The 21226-nt window shown below is 39.0% G+C and overlaps 2 protein-coding genes across 3 annotated transcripts in view; one reads left to right on the top strand and one right to left on the bottom strand.

Moving 5' to 3' along the window:
* Positions 1-19337, top strand: part of LOC143747372 (sacsin-like) — a 62501-nt gene extending 43164 nt beyond the window's left edge. Inside the window, exons 6-8 of one of the 2 annotated variants that reach the window (XM_077240151.1) lie at positions 6260-7688; positions 7786-7874; positions 8048-14544. In XM_077240151.1, coding sequence (XP_077096266.1) covers positions 6260-6915 — 656 coding nt within the window. In that variant the 3' untranslated portion in view covers positions 6916-7688; positions 7786-7874; positions 8048-14544. Of the gene's footprint in view, positions 1-6259; positions 7689-7785; positions 7875-8047 lie in introns of those variants that run through there. The other variant, XM_077240144.1, reaches the window with a different exon arrangement.
* Positions 19314-21226, bottom strand: part of dip2a (disco-interacting protein 2 homolog A) — a 127376-nt gene continuing 125463 nt past the window's right edge. Inside the window, exon 39 of the mRNA XM_077240162.1 lies at positions 19314-21103. Within this exon, the coding sequence (XP_077096277.1) occupies positions 20851-21103 (253 nt within the window). The 3' untranslated portion in view covers positions 19314-20850. The remainder of the gene's footprint in view (positions 21104-21226) is intronic.

Raw genomic sequence — 21226 nt, 5'->3', positions numbered from 1 at the left:
TAAAAAGTATTTTTTACTTTATAATCTTTATAAAAGTACTTTATAATCTATCCAAAACTAGTCAACGAAATATTGTGTAAACATTCCTATTTCGTCTGTAACATATCGTTTTTATGATATATAAGGCATATATAAATGTTAATTTGCAGTTTAATACGTTGCTTATACAAAGACATTTTATTTCAACATATTTCAGTTGATTTTTACTCATCTTAGTATAGCAATATAGTTTGGGAAAAGCTAAACTAGTAGATGTGTTCATGTAAAAATAGCATGTTGTAAGTGCCTGTAGTAAACAACAGCTTGCATGTGTGCCATTCATTGACACAGACACGCGATTCATATTTAAACTTTTTGCAGTTTACATACACTATATTGCGATTAGAACAAAGCACTTAAGAATAAAGAACTTACTATTCACAATCCTCAGCTGGATCCATTGCTCCTTGAAATTAAACCAAAACCAGCACTTCTGAGGTAAATTTTCCAGGATTATATTACTGTTACGCTATTATTATTCCTCACAAGGTCGCAAGACGATGTAAAGTACATGAATCTGATAAAACTTGATGTGTTTTATCCAGCTGATGTGGGCGTTGACAGGTTTGCATGGGTCGCCTCAGATCATTTGCATTTGAATAGCGCGTGTTCTCCGTAGGCGTGTTCACATTAGCAGATAATGAGTTGCCATGAGAATGACGAGCCCGTTCTCATCCTTTGGCGGCATATGTGACGCCATATGACAAAACGGTGAAATACTACGCACATGGTACCCTTTAGCGTGAATATAACACGCGAACCCAAGGCTTCATAAAGTTGACTGGCATCCTTTAGCGTGTATATGAGACGCAGACCCTACCCCACACCTAAACCTACCCATCACAGTGCGTGTTATATTGACGATAAAGGGTGCCATGTGCGTAGTATTTCGCCGTTTTGTCATATGGCGTCACATATGACGCCAAAGGATGAGAATGCGTTAGAATGACTGACATCTCTCTCTTTTCATACAGATTACATAAACTGAGAATATTTGTTTTTGTTTTGAATTAGATCATTTAAAAGTAGACACTTAAATTATTATAAAGATACATTGCCCTTGCCTGTGTGACTAGTATTCGCTGAGTTTTGTTTAAGTTTAGAGACGTCCTCCAGAAAAAAAGTTCACGGAGAGGCAGAAAGCACAATGTTTTGTTTTGATTGTAAGTGGACACATAAAAAAGTAGACATTTAAATGTTTATTCTTTCATATTTCTTAAGTTTGTAGGATCATAAATGACAGAGTATTTTAAGTCTATTTTGCTGCTATGTGAAAAAAATCCACCAAAACGCGCCGGTGCGTTTGTCGACCCCAGAGGGTTCAGCTGGACTTTTTTACGCTATTTTCTTCTAGAAACAAACTTTGTTGAATTATTTTCCTGTTATCTCTGTAAAGATGCTTTGAAACAATCTGTTGCCAGGGTTCTCCTCTGACAGTTCTGTCAGTCTTGTCTTTGTTTAATGTGTCTTTGTTTGTGTTGTGCTTGAACGCATGGCTCTGTCTTTGTTTGTGTTGGCCATGTGATCTTCTGTTCCTGCCTCATTGTTTCCAATTACCATGCCCTCTTGTTTAGTAATTAATTAGTCCTCGTTTGTCTGAGTGTGCTCACTTGTTCCTTGTCTGAGTGTGCTCACCCTTTCCTCATGTTCTCAGCTCCTAGTTTGTGTGAGTGTGTTCACCTGTTCCTTGTCTGAGTATTGTCACCTGTTCCTCGTGTTCTCTGCTTCCTTTATAATGTGTGCTCTTTCCCTCATGTTTTGCCGGTTCGTTAAACATTGTGCCTACAGTATGTGTACTTTCCTAGTACTTCTTGCTAAATCTATAGTGTTATTTGTACTAGTTAATTCGTTTTGCAGTGCTTTTGTTCTGCCATCGGTCCTGCCTGTCTCAGAACTGCTCTCCAGAATACCGTCAACTTGAGCTAGTTACAGTGATTGCTTTTTCTGCTTACCACTCATGGTGCCCCGTTCCCTGCCTACTGTTTGGACTGTTATCACCTCCTCTGTTTTGTCAATAAACCCCTGAACACTCATTCTGCATTTGAGTCTTCCCTCAGAGATCCGTGACATCTGTATTGTAAAAAGCGCAATATAAATAAAGGTGACTTGACTTGACTTATTTTGAACAAGGGCATGGCGCCAATTGTTATAGCCAGTGGTTGTGAACGCATCATCTGTCCCAGCTGAGCCAAATTTACGACATGCATAACAAAATGCAGCATCCCGTTCAACAGAATATTTGAGCCACTCTTTATTTTTTAAACAAGAGCAGCTAAATGAACAGCTATTTCCACTGCCACTAAATGATCGACTGGGGTATTTTTCAAAGCACATCACCTGTAAGGGGTCTTCATCACCTAAGTCACTTCGCGCCATCGGCTGCAGCACTTGCTGGGGTTTGTCGCCGGTGTTTACAGGGGTGTCCTGCAGTGAGAGTGAGGTTGTAGGGCGGGGTACACTGCTGTCATCGGCAGGCATTGCCATTTGAACGTCTTGTGATGTAGAGGTTTGGGCTTTCTTAAGCCAATTTCTTATGTCCATAATGATAATTAATCATAATGTAGTGCAACATCGACAATTAATATTTTAGGCTAGGCTACTGTAAAGTACTGTCTCTCAAAGTCAGCTATGAATTTCCTGAGCAGGACGTACACAACACGCAACCAAGTGAGCAATTAAAGAGATAGCTTCACCTATGCACATCATGATCGCGAAAGGACACAACCAATCAAATGCATTAAACATGGAAGCTTCATGAAATTATTTCTGATTTGAGGAACCGTGTTAATGCATTTATTTTGTAAATATATGTATGCCTGTGAATCTGTCTGTGTTTCTATTGTCGGCGAAATCTCGTTTACATGTGTGCTATTAATAATTTCATCTGAGGGTGCTTTTACTTTTGTTTGAGGGTGCTTAGTACCCCACAGAACCGGGCCTGCAGGGAAGGATATCTCTGAGTTACATTTTTCTAATTAATAGAATGTTAAACAAATTAAATAGTTACACCTATAGAGCTGCTGTGTGTTAGCTGATAAGAGTAACATGGAGTGGATTGGCATAGACGTGCAAGCTTGTAGAGTGCACATCCCTTTTTCACAGACATCGCTGGAAAGTTTGTAGTTCGGTCAGATATGTATGGTAAAAAGAGAGAGCACACTCACTTCTGTTACATGCTCTTGATTGCTGATCGCTCACTCAGCACACATGCACAATTTGGATTAAAACGTAATTATTATTTATAAGTATTACCGTGCGAAATTTGTGAAGCGTGCTCCCAAAAAGCCGCGTCTCAGACATCGCTTGAATACTACATTGAATTCTCTTTCACGTCTTCTTGCACTTGACCTGACGAATTCACACAAAAGTATGTAAAAACGTCCATCTTCGCTAGTATCCCAGTAAACATAGTTTCTTATGTCTTAAGTGAACGTAAACAGTTGAGAAATAAAACATGTGTAACAGTATATTGGATCCGTGCATTTGGTCTTAAAGGGACAGCAGCTTAATAACCCTGCTGCAGTGTGTTTAATGTTAATCAAACAATAAAGGATAAATAAATCACTCAGTGCTCTTGACTGAATGACTTCTGTAACTTTCTATCCATCACTTTTGTAACTAAGATTTAGCTGTATTTAATGTATTCAGTGAAGACTATGCAGTTATTTTACATTTGATTACTTTTAAAATTATGTACCTGAAAACTACTTGTAGAACTACCTGAAAATCACTTTTAATTAATTTCTATCTTTGTTCTATTGTATTTATTTGTGTTTTTTGTAATTAAATTATTTGTTTATTACTGACTGTTTACTTGTCTTTAATAATGTTTTTAAATTCACATTAATTAGGCTAGCAGTTTTTGTGGTAGTATCAGAATTGTAAATAAAGAATTGTGATATTTTACTGGTATCTTACGGTGGCCCAGTAGTGCACAACACAACGAAATTTAAAAAGCAAACATAAGTTCCCAACACAACGAAATTAAGCCACAACACAACTAAATGAATCCAGAACACAACGGAAATGAGCCACAACACAACGTAAAATGTACAACACAACGGAAATGAGCCACAACACAACAGAAAATGCACAACATAAAGGAAAATGTACAACACAACGAAATAAAGCTGCAACACAACGGAAATGCTCCCGACCACTAGAGGGCTCTCGGAGCGCGGTAAAGTTAGTTTTTCTTGCCATTGTTCTATAGAGTCAGCAGTCTAAAAAATATATCAACACCACGAATACCTGTAATTCTGCAATTCACCAAATGGTGTTTATTTTTTATTATTAAATTATATTATAATAAATTATACATTTTAACCACTTGGTGGATTTGCCAGACGTTCCCTTAGGGATCATGCGCTGTGGTATGGAGCTAGAATTGTGTCTTTATTACATGCGAGAAAATAAATGATCTGAGAGAAAAAAAAAAGTTTGACAGAAAAAGTTATCACACTGATAGCAAAAAAGCATTTCATGAGAGAAAAAAGAATATTTGAGAGAAAAAGTTTTCATACCATAGCAAAAAAATAATAATATTTGAGACTAAAAAAAGTTTGGAGAGAAAGCATTTTCTCATAGAACATAAAAAAACTCTCAAAATACTTTGAATTTTTTTTTCAAATATATATTTTTTGCAATCAGTAAGAAAACATTTTCTCAAAAAAAAAGAAGTGTTTTTCTCAAAACGCTTTTCTTTGCTCTCGATGCAATTTCTTGCTCTCGTGTCAGGATTTTGCTTTCGCTGTGAAAATTGTGTCATGGGCGGGGCCACGTTCCTATTGGCCAGTCGGGTGAGCATCATCTTGTCTTGGGAGTCGAACTGAATCATTACACCATTGTTCGGTTCACCTAGATAGATGCCGCCTCTGCCTTAGTTGAGCACGGACATTCCAATGTTTGGGTAAGATGATCATAGGCGTAATTTGCGGGTGGGACATGTCCCCATCACTTTTTGCCAGGGTCGATTGTGTCCCCACCACTTTTGAAACATCTCGCGGATGCACAGCACGGATGCACGGATGCACGGGCGTCAGTTTGGTTTGAAATGTGCTGGGGACAGAGACGCATTCGGAAGTGCATTTTCAGAAGTGCTGGGTACAAACTTGTCAAACTGTGCCGCCTCTCTGGCCAACCCGTAAATAAATCCATCGATCCACAAATTTTGTTTGAGTTCTTAAATGGCCTGGTGGTAGCGTGTTTTGCCAAGCGTGTCAGAGGTTACGGGTTCTAATTCCGTAATCGTATAGTTTTTTTTCCTCTCATCAAAACTGAATATGTTCATCAGTGGTTACAGTCTATATCAAGCATGGACATGTTTGTATGCATTTTATTTTGTGATTTCACAGGAATGAATAGAGTGTCTCCACAACGGCGATAGATTGAAGCGCGCGTCCGAGTGAAGACTGGCCGAGCCACAAGATAACACTGTATCCATGACACTGAAAACAGCTGCAACCGCGCTCATCTTGATTTCAAAAACAACACATTTTAGCTCTAGATCTCTTATTTAATAGCGAATTAAATGAATGCTCTGCTAGTTAACTGTAGATGCTTTATTTATTTGTAATAGGTACATCCGTGCCTCAATGTTTCAAAAAGTGGTGGGTACAAAATGACTCATGGCGAAATCTGGTAGGGACACGTACCCACCGTCCCCACCGAAATCGACGCCTATGCACGGATGTACCAATACAAAGTAGCAAACTTATGTTTGCTTTTTAAATTCCATGGGGTTGTGCACTACTGGGCCACCGTAGTATCTAAACATTAAACCACTCACTCAACCAGGTCAATAGAAAAAAATCCTTAGCATTGAGCCATGCTGAAGCAGCTCTAAATATGCCCTGTGCTATTAAATGAAAGATAAAATATGATAGAGCATTAGAATGAACAGTAACAGTAACAGATGCTTGTACAATACATTTTAACAGGCATAATTAAGCATGTAAATAACTGAAGGAAATATAAATTTGCTAAATAAATTAATTCAACAAATATAATTCATATTCTTTTGGTTTCTCAACCTAATATATTTAAAAATGACAAATGCTGTGAAAATACAGGTATCATTATTGGTATCGGCAAAAATGAAATTATCGGCCTCGTTATGAGAAAAGTGGTATAAGTGCATCCCTAGTACTTGGAGTGTCGGATTCTGACATGGGGATTTGGAACAACAATATTTAAAATTATTATTATTGTTTATTTATAGATTTGCCATGTGTATTCAGTTCTGAACACCTAGCCATTTTTGACCCTCTAAAGAAGATGTTTGGAGAGGATGAAGAAGGCTATCGATGGTCTTTGGATGATAAAGAGGACAGAGAGAGCCTTTTGAACTTGAGAGATCAGTTCCAGCCCTTTCAAAATGTAGTCAGTCATGTCATCAGTTGTTCCTGGGAGAAGGTCATTAGTGAGGAGCAATACTTCAAAGGAACGCTTTTCCGCTTCCCTCTGCGTAATGAGGCTTCTGAGATCTCCGATAACTTGTATGACTCCACAAAAGTTACACAGCTTTTTGACAGTTTCATTGTTGATGCAGACATCAGTCTTCTTTTCCTGAAAAATGTGTCATCCATTACTTTGCTGCATATTGACACCAATGGTTTCTGCAGCAATAGGTTAAAAGTTTCAGCGTCAAATCAATTTGACACTGACCTTTCTCATGTCAAGCAGGAATCATTTGACAGAAAAACTTGTTTCAAAACAGTATCACACATTTCCCATCAAATGGAAGAAACAAGGTCCCAGTGGCTTGTGACATCTTGCCTTCTGAAACACGGATATAAACCAGAGATTGACTCTCTAGCCAGTAAGCTGAGCTTCTACCCTCAAGTTGATGCAGCTTTTCGAATAGATGAAGACTGATCACTTTGCAATGGGCGACTAAGTTGCTTTCTGCCACTTCCAAATAATGACTCAAACAAAACTGGGCTTCCCATTCACATCAATGCTTGCTTTGGCCTGACAGATAATCGCAGGTTCATTAAGTGGCAAGAGGAGGATCAAAAGAATGATGAGTCTGCAAAGTGGAATGAGCTACTTATAAAATATATCCTTCCTCATGTATATCTTATGATGATCCTGGATGCCATTCAGCTATCCAGAAACTCGACCCTGCCTGCTGCCACTGTGTACAATCTTTGGCCTGACCTATCCAAGACTGTACATAAAGACCGATGGCATATAGTTGCAACAGACACTCTGAAGCATCTAATTGAATACAAGATCTTTCACCTTGCCGGAGATGAGAAAATCTGGGTGTCTCCCTCAGATGCGTTTTTTCCAGTCAACAATATATGTAGTGACGCAATGTCTGCGATATCAAGATTATTGATTGCTGAAGGAGAGAACCTGGTCACAGTCCCAGAACATATTTTGAATGATGTTCAAGAAATCTTCCCTGAAAATGATACCTTGACATGGGTGACTCCATCTTATGTTAGAGATGTCCTGCACAGATGTGAGGAGGAAAACCTCAGTAAAGATGACAGATACTCTCTTCTTGAATTTGCTCTCAGTGATGAGAAGTACACATAGCTACAAGGTCTTAAGCTTCTGCCTCTCAGTGATGGAACCTTCACTTCATTTACCAGTGGAGTGCAGAACACTGTTTTGATCGACAATGAGAAGTTTCCAAGGTAAGGTGTGATATAGTTGTCTCTTTCCTACTTGAATTCTTTAGTGTGTTTATATTGTGTTTTCAAAGTACTAATAATCAGTTTTTTCTTTGTTTAGCACATTGCTGCCATTTTGTAAAGAAAGATTTATACCCAACGATCTGAGCCATGTTTGCACTAAGCAACTAAGGAAACTAGCAACAAAGAGTAAGAAAACTGTTCAATATATTTTTTCGGCAGTGCTTATGAAATATTTAATTGATACCATACATGTTTGTGAAGTTTTTTCTCACTATTTTTTCAGGCACATACAACAAAATAATGACCAAATTTATACATGTTTGTGAAATTTGGTCCCAATCATTTCACTTTTTTTTCAGGCACATTCAACATAATCAATTTGGATGCTAAAGATGTTGTTGCACTCACCAAGAAGCACTTACCCATGGACTGGAAGGTGACCCAAGGTCATGTGACATGGAAAACAGCAGAAAATCATCATCCACCAAAGAGTTGGTTGTCTAAATTCTGGAAGTTTCTTAGCACTGAATGGAATGAGTTAAATGACTTTATTGACATTCCTTTAATACCACTGGAGCCACTACAGAGTTCAGGCAATTCTGTACTGTTAGCAAGGTTGCAGAGTAACACAACTTTGATTTTTCAGAGTAGCACAGCGTCTAGCTTGTCAGATCATGTTCAGAAAGTGTTAGGAATGGTGGGGTGCACAGTCATAAAAAGAGATGAATGTCTTAGACATCATGACATTGAGAGGTATGTTCTTCCTGCTTCACCAAGAAGTGTTCTACAAGTCTTTGTGAACTCACACAGAGATCAGGTCATAAAAGGAATTGCCTCTGCTTCATCACAGGAAAAGGAGGAGTTGAAAGTGTACCTCTCTTCTTTGGACTCTTTATCAAATGCTGAAAAGAACTTGCTTTCCATGTTGCCAATCTTCAGAATGATGTCTGGGAAATATGTTACAGTTCAATCAAAGCAAGCAGTTGTTTCAACCACCAAACCAGCCATTCCAAATGATCTGCCAATGCCTGAGACCATTGTACAGTGTGCAAATGAAGCTGATCGCAGACTTTTGACTCTTCTGAATATTGAACTCTTAGATGCCGCTAAGTTGGCTGTTTGTTTGATTGCCTGCATTGAGGCAGCCTCTTTCCAAAAAGGTGAGGAACAGACAGTAATGACCTGGGTATTGAATAATGGTAGCACTTTACTCACACAGAGTAAGCAGCTTCTCACGAAAACTAAAAATCTAAAATTTATTGAGACAACTCATGGAGAACACAAACAGGCCTCCGATGTTTTTGATCCAAGAAATAGGACATTTCAGGATCTTTTTGAGGCAGAATTCTTTCCCCCACCTTCTTATGCAAACACCCAGGAAATGCTTCAAAGTTTAAAAACCCTTGGCCTGAAGACAGAGCAAAAAGAAATATCAACAGAAAACATACTCCAAGTCATAAATAATATTGAAAAGCTTTGTGTCCACTCACCAGATAAGGCATATAAAAAATCACATACACTTGTTCGAGTCCTGAATGAGAATGATTTCCTTTCAAAATTCACCAAGGCGAAGATAGAAGAGCTGAAGCAAAGGCAGTGGGTTCCCTGTGAAAATCCAAAGTTCTTGAATGGAAGTGTTTGTAGAAATCTTAAGAGAGGTCTCTATAAGCCAGCTGAAGTTAGGGATTCAAAGTATTCTTCAATTGTTGGATATGTAATGCCACTTATGTTTGAGCTAACAGGACATGTCTGCAAAAATCTTGGACTTTATGAACCCCCTCCTGCTGAAAAAGTCTTGGAGAACCTCTCTGCATTGAGATCAATGGTCAACCCAAAATCAGATTTTCAGTTTAAAACCGAGCTGCACAGTATTTACAAATTCATGCAAGACAACATGAGAAATTTCAAAGATTTAATAGAACCAAAAAACATCCCCTGGATATGGAATAAAAGCGAGTTTGTCTGTCCAGGAGATATAGTTTTAGCCTATCCACCTGAATTGGATCTAAGCCCCTACATCAAGAGAGTGCCTGAAGAGTTTTTGCAATATGAAAACCTGCTAACACAATTTGGTGTGAAGAAATCACTGTCCGATGAAGAAATTGAAGACATACTCCATGACATAAAACAAAGAATTGACTGCAGGTATCCTCCTCATGGAGACTTGACAGAACTTAAAGTGTCAATTGCCATTCTTGACTGGATGCGAAAGAATGAAAAGCTTTTAAAGGACAGTACCCCTGTGCCTGTCATGGCACAAAGTCAAAACTTTACTCTGCAGTCTTTGTCCAAAACAGTCTTCTGTGACATCAGTGCCGAAGGACTTGATGACCTGACACAAGACAATGAGGAGTTCTATGTCATTCATGAAGAAGTTCTACCCATCACTGCAAGATGGTTGAAAGTCCCATTCTTAAGTACTCGCATCTTAAAACCACAGTTCATACAAGCAGAGCAAGAGTCCTTTGGTATAGAACAATGTGGACAATCTGAACCAATTACTCAAAGAATTAAAAATATTCTTAAAGAGTATGATGAAGAAAGTGACATTTTCAAAGAACTCCTACAAAATGCTGAGGACGCTGGGGCAACCACATGTAAATTCCTCCTTGATTTCAGAAAACACAAAGACCCCTCCGAAACACTCTTTGATCAGGGAATGGCTCTCTGCAATGGACCATGCCTTTGGATCTTCAACAATGAGCTTTTTACAGAAGAAGACTGGAGAAACATTGTCAAAGTGGGGTCAGCATCGAAGGAAAAAAAATTCGAGATGATTGGAAAGTTTGGGCTTGGATTTAATGCTGTTTACCATGTGAGTGATATTCCTTCAATTTTGAGTGGGAAAACCCTTCTCATACTTGATCCAAATGTCACCCATTTGGAAAAGCACATACTCAGCAAAGGAAACCCAGGAATTAAACTTGACCCTTTCCAGGAACGACTGTGCAAAAGGTTTCCTGGACAGTTTAAATCTCATGAAGGAATTTTTGATTGTGATTTGTCAGTGCAAAACAGCAAGAAATCTTACAATGGCACCTTGATTAAATTACCATTTCGCACTCTGGAGGAGGCCAACCAGTCAGAGATCAGTTCAAAGGTATTTGATGAAGAGCGAATTATGAGTTTTAGAAATCATTTGACTGACAATTCACAAACACACCTACTATTTTTGAAGAGCATTACATCTATGACCCTTCAAACTGTACCTGAAAACTCATTAACTCCTCCAAGAAATGATCAGATTCAGACGACTCTCAAAATATCCAAAGAAGTCATGAATTCATTTCCTGTCTCAAATGACACACTACTCCAAGAGACCGAGAAGACCTTCAGAAATAGTGACATCACATGCCACAAAATTATTGATGTCAAGAGAGCACACATTGTTAAAATGGTTCAGGAGCACTCAGAGAAATTCTTCACTCAATACTGGCTTTTGTACTCCTGTTTTGGGACGCAGGAGTCTTTGCAAATGTTCCAGAGAAGAACTGAACAAGAACCTGCGTTTTCATTTCCAATTGGTGGCATAGCTGTACCTTTGCATAGAGAGGCAAAAACTAATGCATGGTCCCCTGATGAAAGCCTCTTTGGCCAGGCGTTTTGCTTTCTTCCTCTCTCAATTCAGACAGGTCTTCCAGTCCATGTCAATGGAACTTTTGCAGTCACATCTAATAGGAAAGGTCTATGGGAAAAAGGAGTGAAGTCTGAGTGGAACAAAGCTTTACTGAAAGATGCCATAAAATCAGCGTACATCACTACACTGCTTGAGCTAAAAAAAATGGACCAAAATGGACTTATCCAGAACTATTCCTTCCATACATTCTGGCCTAACACAGAGACAGTAAGCAAAGCATTTTTACCCATGGTTGAGTCTTTCTACTCAGCAGTTGTGCAGAATGCCAATGGCAAATCTTTGGAGCTTTTCAGCAATGGATATACCTGGTGTTCTATAGACAAGGTGAGATTTCTGAATCCAAAAATTGAGGAGAACCAAACAGTTGGAGGCATTGCAATAAAAGTGTTCTTGAGCTTGGGAGCTTCATATTCCAGTGTTGTTTCTCTCCCATCATGGGTAAGACAGAGTTTCATCGATTGTGGCTTCAAGTTAGAGATCAAACAGAGAACAATCAACTGGCCTGAGTTTTACAACATTGTTTTTAAGAACTTGAGTTCTGTGGACACACACAGCAGAAATACTCTTGTGCTAAATGCCATTGACTTAAATGATCATGCTGTTGATGACCTACTGAAAAGCTACCCTTGTATGCCAACACAGAGTTGTAAGAAGCTTCAATTTATCAAGCGACTTGTGAATCCTTCTGGCAAAATGGCTTGTTTGTATGAACTTAAGGAAGGCCGCTTTCTTGAAGGAACCGAAAATGACTTTCTCTCAACAAAAAGGATTCAACGACTTTCAGATTTGGGAATGCTGAGTGACCGCCTCCCTTTAGAGGACATCATAGAAAGAGCAGGAAATATATCCAGTGTTTGGCAACAGGATACATCTAAATGTCATAAATGTTTCCAGTGTCTCATGGAGTCTATGGAAGTCTCCATAAAAGAAGATGATAATTCTCTGCACTGGCACACACTGTCTCAAATTCCATTCCTTCCTGCCTCTGTTCCTTTAGTTCAGCAAAGCAAGAAGGCCACTGTTCTTAAAAAACCTGAAGAAGTTTACAGTGACAGTTGTCACAATTTAGTAAGCATGACAGAATTCACAGTTGACCATTCAAATCTTCAAATACACAGTTATGATCTAGTTCTCCAAAAATTGAGAGTACGGACAAATCCACCAGTTGAAACGGTTCTTCTGCAGCTGTTAAAAGCACACCAACACTGCAAAGCATTTGAAAATACTGCTCTCTTCAACATTGCTCAGTCTTGCTATAAATATCTCAACTATTACTTGTTGGAACAGAAAGATCCCAATCCCATTATTGGACATGCAAAGTCATATCCATTCATTTTCATTGAGGATCACTTTATAAATGTGACGTCAGTGGCCAGAAGTGAGCAATTTGAGGAGAAACCATATCTCTATGTGCTTCCAGTCATCTTCTCCAAATTCAAGAGGCTCTGGGACTGCCTTGGTGTCAACAAACAATTCACAAGGGAACAATTTGTTGCTGCACTTGATGAAATTAAGGCTTTAAATGGATCTCAACCTCTTTCCATGTCAGACCTCGATAAGTGTGTTGCAATACTCATGAAAGGGCTATACAAAATTAAAGATGAAGAGCTTACAAACTGTCTCATACCTGATAATAGAGGTGTGTTGACATCTTCTAAAGAGCTGAGATTTAATGACAGCCCATGGATGCCTGTCTCAGCTGGTGTCAAGCTCACCCTTGATCTGATACCTCGTTCTGTGGCCTGTCATTTTGGTGTAATGACAACTAGACACCATACTCTGAAGAATCATTTGGTCAGTCAGTTTTCCCTTCATGTCAAAGAGTTTGGACAAAAAGAGAAACTAACTGTCCGAATAAAAAATATAATTGATGCATATCCATCTAAAAAAGATATTCTGAAAGAGCTCATTCAAAATGCTGATGATGCAGAGGCAACAGAAATTCACTTTGTGTGGGACAAAAGAAAACATAAGACAAAAAAGATATTTGGAAAGGAATGGGAACTGGTTCAAGGCCCGGCTCTTTGTGTGTACAACAACAGAACATTTTCTGATGATGATCTGCAAGGCATTCAACAGCTGGGGGAAGGAGGAAAACATGGCACTTTAGGGAGAACTGGAAAATATGGACTTGGCTTCAATTCTGTGTATCATCTGACAGATTGTCCATCTATCCTGACCGGTGACAAATGGCTCTGCATTTCTGATCCAAATCTAAAATATGTGGAAGGCATAACAAAACAGTCCCCAGGCTGCATGTTTTCAGTTGATGATGAATTAAAAAATTCTTTTGAGGATGTTTATTATACCTTTCTTCCAGAAATGTTTGCACTCAATTCTGGAACCATGTTCAGGCTCCCTCTCAGGACAGAGGAAATGGCAAAAAACTCTGGAATATCTAGACATTCAGTCACAGACGATGACATGAACGAACTTTACTATGCCTTGACTGAAGATCCTGAAGGACTAATTCTCTTCTTGAAACACATCACGAAAATACAGTTCCTGGAGATCAGTGAAGATGGAACACAAACTGAATGTCCCTTCCTTATTGAAAAGAATTACACAGAGAAGAACATGGTAAGAAAGGAAAACTTTCACAGACATGTTCGAGAATCCCTCATGTCAGGAACAGCAGAACCCTGCAAAACCATCTATGTCATGCAAATCTCATCTGGAAATAAACAAAGTCAGTGGGTCATTGCAGAGTGCTTTGGCTATTCAAAACAAATCCATCAGAGAAAAAACAAGCAAGATCATTTCAAAGTTCCTCAAGCTGCTCTGGCTGCATGTCGGAAAAGCTCATTTAACCACACATTTACTGGCAGGGCATTTTTTTCTTTGCCATTACCTGGTGAAACTGGCTTGCCACTCCATGTGAATGCAAATTTTGAAGTAGATTCTTCTAGAAGGGACTTGTGGAAAGAGGATGGTGATAGTCTGAAGACAGAGTGGAACCAGTCACTGAAAGTAAACATCATTTCACCTCTCTATGCTGGCCTCCTGTTACATCTGTGTTCATTCATGAAGAAGGATACACCTACAGCTCTTGTATTCCTCAAGTCACAGCTAGAGTCCATTTGCCTTAATTACTTTCCATGCATTTCACAGAAAGTAGACAAAGTCTGGCATGAGATGATCAATGCGGTATATATATCAGTCAAAGAATGTGATCTTCCTGTCATACCCACTGTACATTCTATTCCTGTTGAGCCATCACATCTTTCACAACAAAAATACACAGTCACCTGGTGCAGTCCATCTAAACCACATTCAGCAGATTGTCCATATTTTTCAACTGATGACCATGAAGGAATTTTTCAAATTTTAGATGACATCGGGATGAAATTAGTGCCAAACACCTGCAAAATGAATGAAATAAAAAAGAATTTCAAAGCAGCTGGTGTGATTATGACAGAAGTCAGCGCTTCAACAGTGATGAACTTCTTGAAGCAAAGATCGATAATTGATCCTTCACAGACAACTAGTAGTTTGCCTTTGCCCATCAACCAGACCTTGATCAAAAATAAAACAAGATGTTCAAAACTTTTGAGCTTCTGCTTGACAAATGCCAATGAGAAAAATGTCCATGTCCTTAATGGGCTGCCTCTTCTCCTCACAGAAGATCAGATGTTAAGAGTCTTTGACTCTCAATGCCCAAAGCTAATTTCAAGATTTAGCAGTCTTTTTCAAGGACACCACCAACTGTTTGCAGATAATGATGTCATTAGAAATCACATTCAAATTCTACACAAGGGAAAGTATATTAAGGACTTAACAATTGCCATGGCAGCAGAATATTTGAAACGGAAACTTGAGCAGCTGCTCAGACAGTCATTACCTGATCAAAGGTGCCAGCTTTACAAAGCGGAGACAGAGACAGTCAAATGGCTGAAAACTTTATGGAGCTTCTTTGATGATCAAGAGCAAATCTACCAAAATGAAAAGATCTATGTCTACAGTGAGATAAAAAAGCACTTTGATGACAGTCCTATTTTACCAGTCATTTGCCCCAGTCAAAATAACACACATTTCTTACAAACATTGCGAAACATATCAAAAGTGATTCTGAAGCCAGATGAAAAAATTGCTACCATTCTCATAAAACTGGGGTTCATGAAATTAAACATCAGCTTTTTCATTGATTTCAAAGACTTACTTTTCAAGTATATGAATCCAGAACTCCTGCAAACAAGAGACAGCAGTGCTGTTTTGGGGCAGGTTTGTCATGTACCTCATTCCCAGTTTAAGGAGCTGTCAAAAGATGAATGTGTAGATCTTCAACACTTCTTACAGAATGGGATTAGAGATTCCAAAAAGAAGAGTGGACATGTGGGTATGCTCAAGTCCTTGCCCCTGTTTGAGTCAATAACAGGAAAGAGGGAAAGGATTGATTTACACAGAATGACATTCATTCTAAATTCTGAGCATCAGAATGACTTTCCAAACTTGTACCATGTCGATGGATGTGACTGTATTTTTCTCAAGCACAGCTGGATAAACTTAGAATTGACAGAAATTCTAAGCATTCGGATTCTAGATGATCTGGAGTTCTGTGTACAGTTTTTTCTTCCTTCTGTGCACATTATGAAAGAGGCCAAGTTGCTTGATTTAATGCGGTTTTTAGTGGAACTTGGACCAGTGGACCCCAGGATTGCTTCTGCATTGAGAGATGTCAGATTTATTCGAGACATCAATGGCTCTCTTCAGGTGGCTTCATACTTCTATGATAACAGTGTATCCATTTACAGGGTAATGCTTTCAAAAGAGAGATTTGTGCCAGAAAAGTTTTGGGACAATTTCCAAGGTAAACTTACTGAAGCACATTGTCTCTTAAAGGGCCTTGGATTGAAACATGAAGTGTCTGATGAGGAAATCATTCAGTTTGCAAAACAAATTGAATCTGAAACTAGAGGCAACAGTCCTCTAGATGGTCTTAAGGAAAGATCAAATCTCCTGTTTAGGACTGTTTTGTCAAAGAGTATTGAGAAAAACTCTAAATTACTGAACAGAGTTGCTAACATTAAATTCATATTTCCAGTGAAAATTCAGCAAGAACTTTGCGATTATCACAAGGCCTTTGCTCAAGAGAGGGAGGTTGTTGCAATCAGTGGATCATTGATTGACAGAGACAATGATCACCATTATCTGATATGGACATCTATGCCAATCCTACCTTCAGAACTCCCCTCTTCACATCACATAATGAAAATGAAGGATGTCGGAGCCTTGGAGACTCCACCCCTTGGACAAATAGCTGCTAATCTGAAAAACATCTGTAGGTCTCAGTGTCACACTGACACATTGTTGGAAACAAGAAACGCAGTATTTAGCAAATCATACGCATACCTGCAGTCAATAAATTTTGATCCCTCTCTGTTCTCAGACCTCCCCATTATCTTGGTAGAAAACGGGACAAAACTTGTGAAGGCAAACCAGACAGCACTTGTGCTACATGATGATCTTGAGTTTAGGCCTTATTTCTACTGCATTCTATCGAAGTATATGAAATATGAAGACTTCTTCAGGAAGATTGGTGTAAAGGAGAGGCCCACCGTCAATCAATATATCACTGTTCTTCAAGAAATCTTTTCTGATAGTTCTGATAAAGACAGCCTTCAGGGAAACCAGCAGAAAGCTGTGAAGCGTGTTGTACAACAGCTGTTTTGCCTGCTGAAAGAGGAACAGAACAAAACCTGTTTCCGAAACAACTCACTTTATCTTCCATCAACAGATGGAAGACTCTATGAATCAAACACTTTGTTTTTCAACGATACAGTCTTCCAGAATGCAAGACTTGAGTGTCCTTTGGAAACCAAGCTGAAACTGCTGGAAAAATTAAACTGCTGTCATCTTGGAAATGATCACTATGAACATCAAACATTGTTGCAGTTCCTTCCCCAGCAAGTTCGCCCCAAATTTCTCTCAGAAATAATTTCTGAAAATCTGGCGGGAGCAAGTGTGCAATATTGCGATGAAGGGGAATGTGAATTTAGGGGCTGGTTTGACAAACACTTGTCTTCTGCTGCATTTCTTCATGGACTAGTCTGTCTCATCAGAGAAGACAGCAAAGGTGGGGTTTCACAGTCGGAAGCTGCAGGAAAGTGTGAAGAAATATTTTCGAAGATTCAGATTATCTGTTGCAAAATTCTTCAGACTGAACTTCTGTTAAACCATGAGGCAATTGAAGGTAGTAAGGCTGAAACAGATGTTTTTGTAAAAAGAAAGAAAGATGGATGCAGTTTCTACTTGAAACACAATGATGACATGGTCCTAAAAGTAGTAAATGAAGTTAATATGTGTCTTACTAAAGAAATCAATGCTCTTTTAAAGAACTGTCTGAACATCTCAAGCCTTCTAGTCCTTGGGCATCTTCTGCTGTGTGATAACATGGAGGATGTTGAGGAAACCTTGGCAAATCATGGCATTCATAATAGTGGCCATGAGGAAGGACACAATGCCTTACCGAAACCTGGATGTCGCATACCTGAAGAATGGCATGACTGCCTTGATATGAACTTCCTCAACAACTTTGAAAGCGGAGAGTATGTTGGCTTCAGCAAGGACGAATCTGGTGAATATTTCTATGCCATTGTTATCAACCGACTAGACGATTCAGTGGGACAAATAAGACAATTTCCTGCCAGATATAAAATACAAGTTGGCAGTGATGACTTCATTGAAGTAAGCTCTCTTAATCTTTACCAATTTAAACGAGAAAAGAAGGCAACTGTGTCAACAGGGTCCACTTGCACAGATATAGAACGTCTTTTGACATCCAGGCCTCTATCAAACACAGGGTCCACTTGCACAAATATAGAACGTCTTTTGCCGTCCAGGCCGTCACCCAAAACAGTCTTTCCACGGACATTTGAAGAAATCAAAAGAGAAATTGACCAAAGCTTAAATGAAATCTGTAATATGTCAAGTGAGGACAAACAAAAAGCCATTAAACGTCTCTACCTCCGGTGGCATCCAGACAAGAATCCAGGCAACGAAGAACTTGCCCAAGAGGCATTCAAATACCTGCAGAAAAGAATTGAGGAACTACAACAAGGGAAAACTGCACATAGCACATCCTCAACCTGTAGAGACTTTCAAGATTTCTATGACACGTGGAACACAGAGGCACGAAGCCACAGGAGGGGACGTGAGAGGTTCTATCAGAACTACTCTAGAAGCCACTATAACTTTTGGTCATACCACAGAGAAACACCAAGGCCAAACAGAGGAGAGGCAAAACGCTGGTATGAACAGGCTCAATGTGACATCAGCGCAGCTCACAGTGACACTGGAGGAGATTGCTCAGAGTGGTGTCTGTTTAAGGTGCATCAGGCTGTGGAAAAAGCCCTGATAGCAGCAATGTACAGTAGAAGTGGAGAGCATCCCAAAAACTGCTCAATAACTAGCCTTGCTCAGCAGGTGTCCCATTACAGCTCACAGTTGACTTCTTTACCAAACACTGTGAGGCAACTGACTGAACTTGGTGTTGATGGCAAAAAAACCCAGTATCCGAACTATCACCAATTTCCTCACATTCCAAACAAGCAGTTCAGTGTTGATAATGCTAGAAGTGCACTGGATATTGCAACAAAGCTTTTAGAAAACATAGAAGAATACATTTCTTGAAGTAGCTTGAAATTAACGACTATGTTCCACTAAGACGATCATGAGGATCTTTTCAAGTAACAATGCTGATCTTCTTTTTTTATCTGTTTAGTACTGCTACCATGCATACTGGAAATGCTTATCTCTTTGTAATTATGTTTTGATAATTCTAAGTCTGCTTCTCTTCTTGCTTACAATTATAGCCTATTTAGCATTTATATTATTGTATACTTTGCATTCTTGCAGCAAACAGTAGAGCAATGCTTATGTAATGGGTTTGATTCCCAGGGAAAGCATGAAATAAATGTATCTCTTGAATGCAATGTAAGTTACTTTGGATAGACATGTCTGCGAAATGTGCATTAAAAAAGACAATAGAATTAAAATTTCAATGCCATTTAAAAGCATGGTTTTTATTAAGAAATATTAACAGAAGTTAAAAGCTGTATCAACCAAATATTCACAAAATGACAGAACTGCAAATGAACATTAACTGTCACACAATCATCCTGCGATACAGATGCTGTATGTGCTTCACAATCTTTGTAGCAAAACCATTTCTTGGGTCTATTGCAATGTAAAATATTCCATGAATAGTGACTCATGTTGTTCTCCTTACTGTTTGATCAAGAAATTAAACTTCAATTTGAGCAGCATCTGGTTTCCTCCATGCCACTGCAAAAACCATGCCAAAGTATTCATATGTTTCTGGTGTCCCAGTAATAACTTAATACACAAATTCTGTACATAATTACAGCAGGCATTTCGCCTATCCTTTACGTAGTGAGCACATTACAAGAAAGCAAGCGTTGTTAGTACAGTGTACAGTGCGTCTGAAAATACAAGCAATCATCACTCTTTAACACAGTAATGAAAAGAAGAATCAAAAGCCCTCATCTGCAGTGGTCAGTTTTCCTGAAATACCGGTCCCATCTGTTAGGTATGTTTTAATGTATTAAGGAAAAATTATACTTTCTTTTCAATCAGTAATATGTAGGAGACTAAAAATGTCACCTTCTGCAGGAATATAAGATACACTACTCATGAATTGTCATACAGTGTAAAAAATTAAATAAATGACACCTGCTGTAAATGTAAATTTGAGTAGAAATATTTTTCAGATTGGGACTTGGTTACCTGAATAAGACTCTTCATCTATACACTTATTACCCTGATTCCTATCCTGCACAGTCTAAAAGCTCACACATTAATGAGTTTAATGAATGGGGAAATACAAATTATAAACAATCCACAGGCGTATGAAAATATTTAAGGCCCTTGTTGAAACACTAGCTGGGAATGCATAAGCTTGTGAATTCGTGGAGCAGCATTTCCACAGCACACATTCAGTACTGCTTTCCTGAAAAAAAAAATTTCGATATCCATTTCCTTATTGCCATTCGGTCTCCAGATAAAACATTTATCAAAGATTTGCGTGTTGATGTAAAATGAACAAACCAAACAAAACTTGGGTTTGTGCATCTTTTACACCAACAGTAAAGCTGTGAAATGAAACACATTACACATTTTCACATGCCCTTGAAAATTCAATGGTCCTAGAATCTGGATCCTGCTTTTGACATCAGGCACTCCCACGCCCATTTGGGCCGGTCCTCCTCACACACAGGGAACATTCAACACGCATGTGTAGAACAAGTGTGCTTGAATAAGAACTGAACTCAATTGTGTCGCACAAGAAAACAGGAGATGAAATCAAGTCATTTGCCCTGACCACTGAATTAGTTTTATTTTCAAGGCATTCTGACAGTTTGATATCAAAAATAAACTGCATAGCTCCATCAAGGACTCTTCATGTGTGTGGAGGAAGAGGCAAGACTGTCCAAACTTTCCTCTAATGCTTCCTTTGTACATTTGCATATGCAGAGTTTTCTGGCATCTGGTTCCTCCTCCACATTCTCACATGTTGTAGGCCACGTATATGGGATCCAGCTGGTCGGCGAGAAAGCCGTCCCGCAAGTGCATCCGCTGCTTCTCCCCTCTGGAGTTGATAGGAATGACTCCAGGGTCCACTACCACAACAACCCCTACTATGAGATAGTGCTCTTCCAGAACCACATTGGTCACCAGGGCAACAAGGTCCAGGGCTTCCTGTTCTGACCCCTCAAGCTCCACGACCACCACCAGTAGATTAGTCCATGTGAACACAGCACTGAGGAGAGAGTAAGAAGATGGGAGGCATATTTATTAGGTAGAAAAAATAGATTACAAACACTGCAAAACATGGCTGTTGAATTATTATTTTTTTTAATTCTAAGGGTGAATTCAGGATGAT

This window comes from Siphateles boraxobius, unplaced genomic scaffold, assembly GCF_051911475.1.
Source record: "Siphateles boraxobius isolate OS27281-9 unplaced genomic scaffold, OSU_SipBor_1 100, whole genome shotgun sequence".
Taxonomy (NCBI): Eukaryota; Metazoa; Chordata; class Actinopteri; order Cypriniformes; family Leuciscidae; genus Siphateles; species Siphateles boraxobius.
This window is presented reverse-complemented; position numbering and strand designations above follow the sequence as displayed.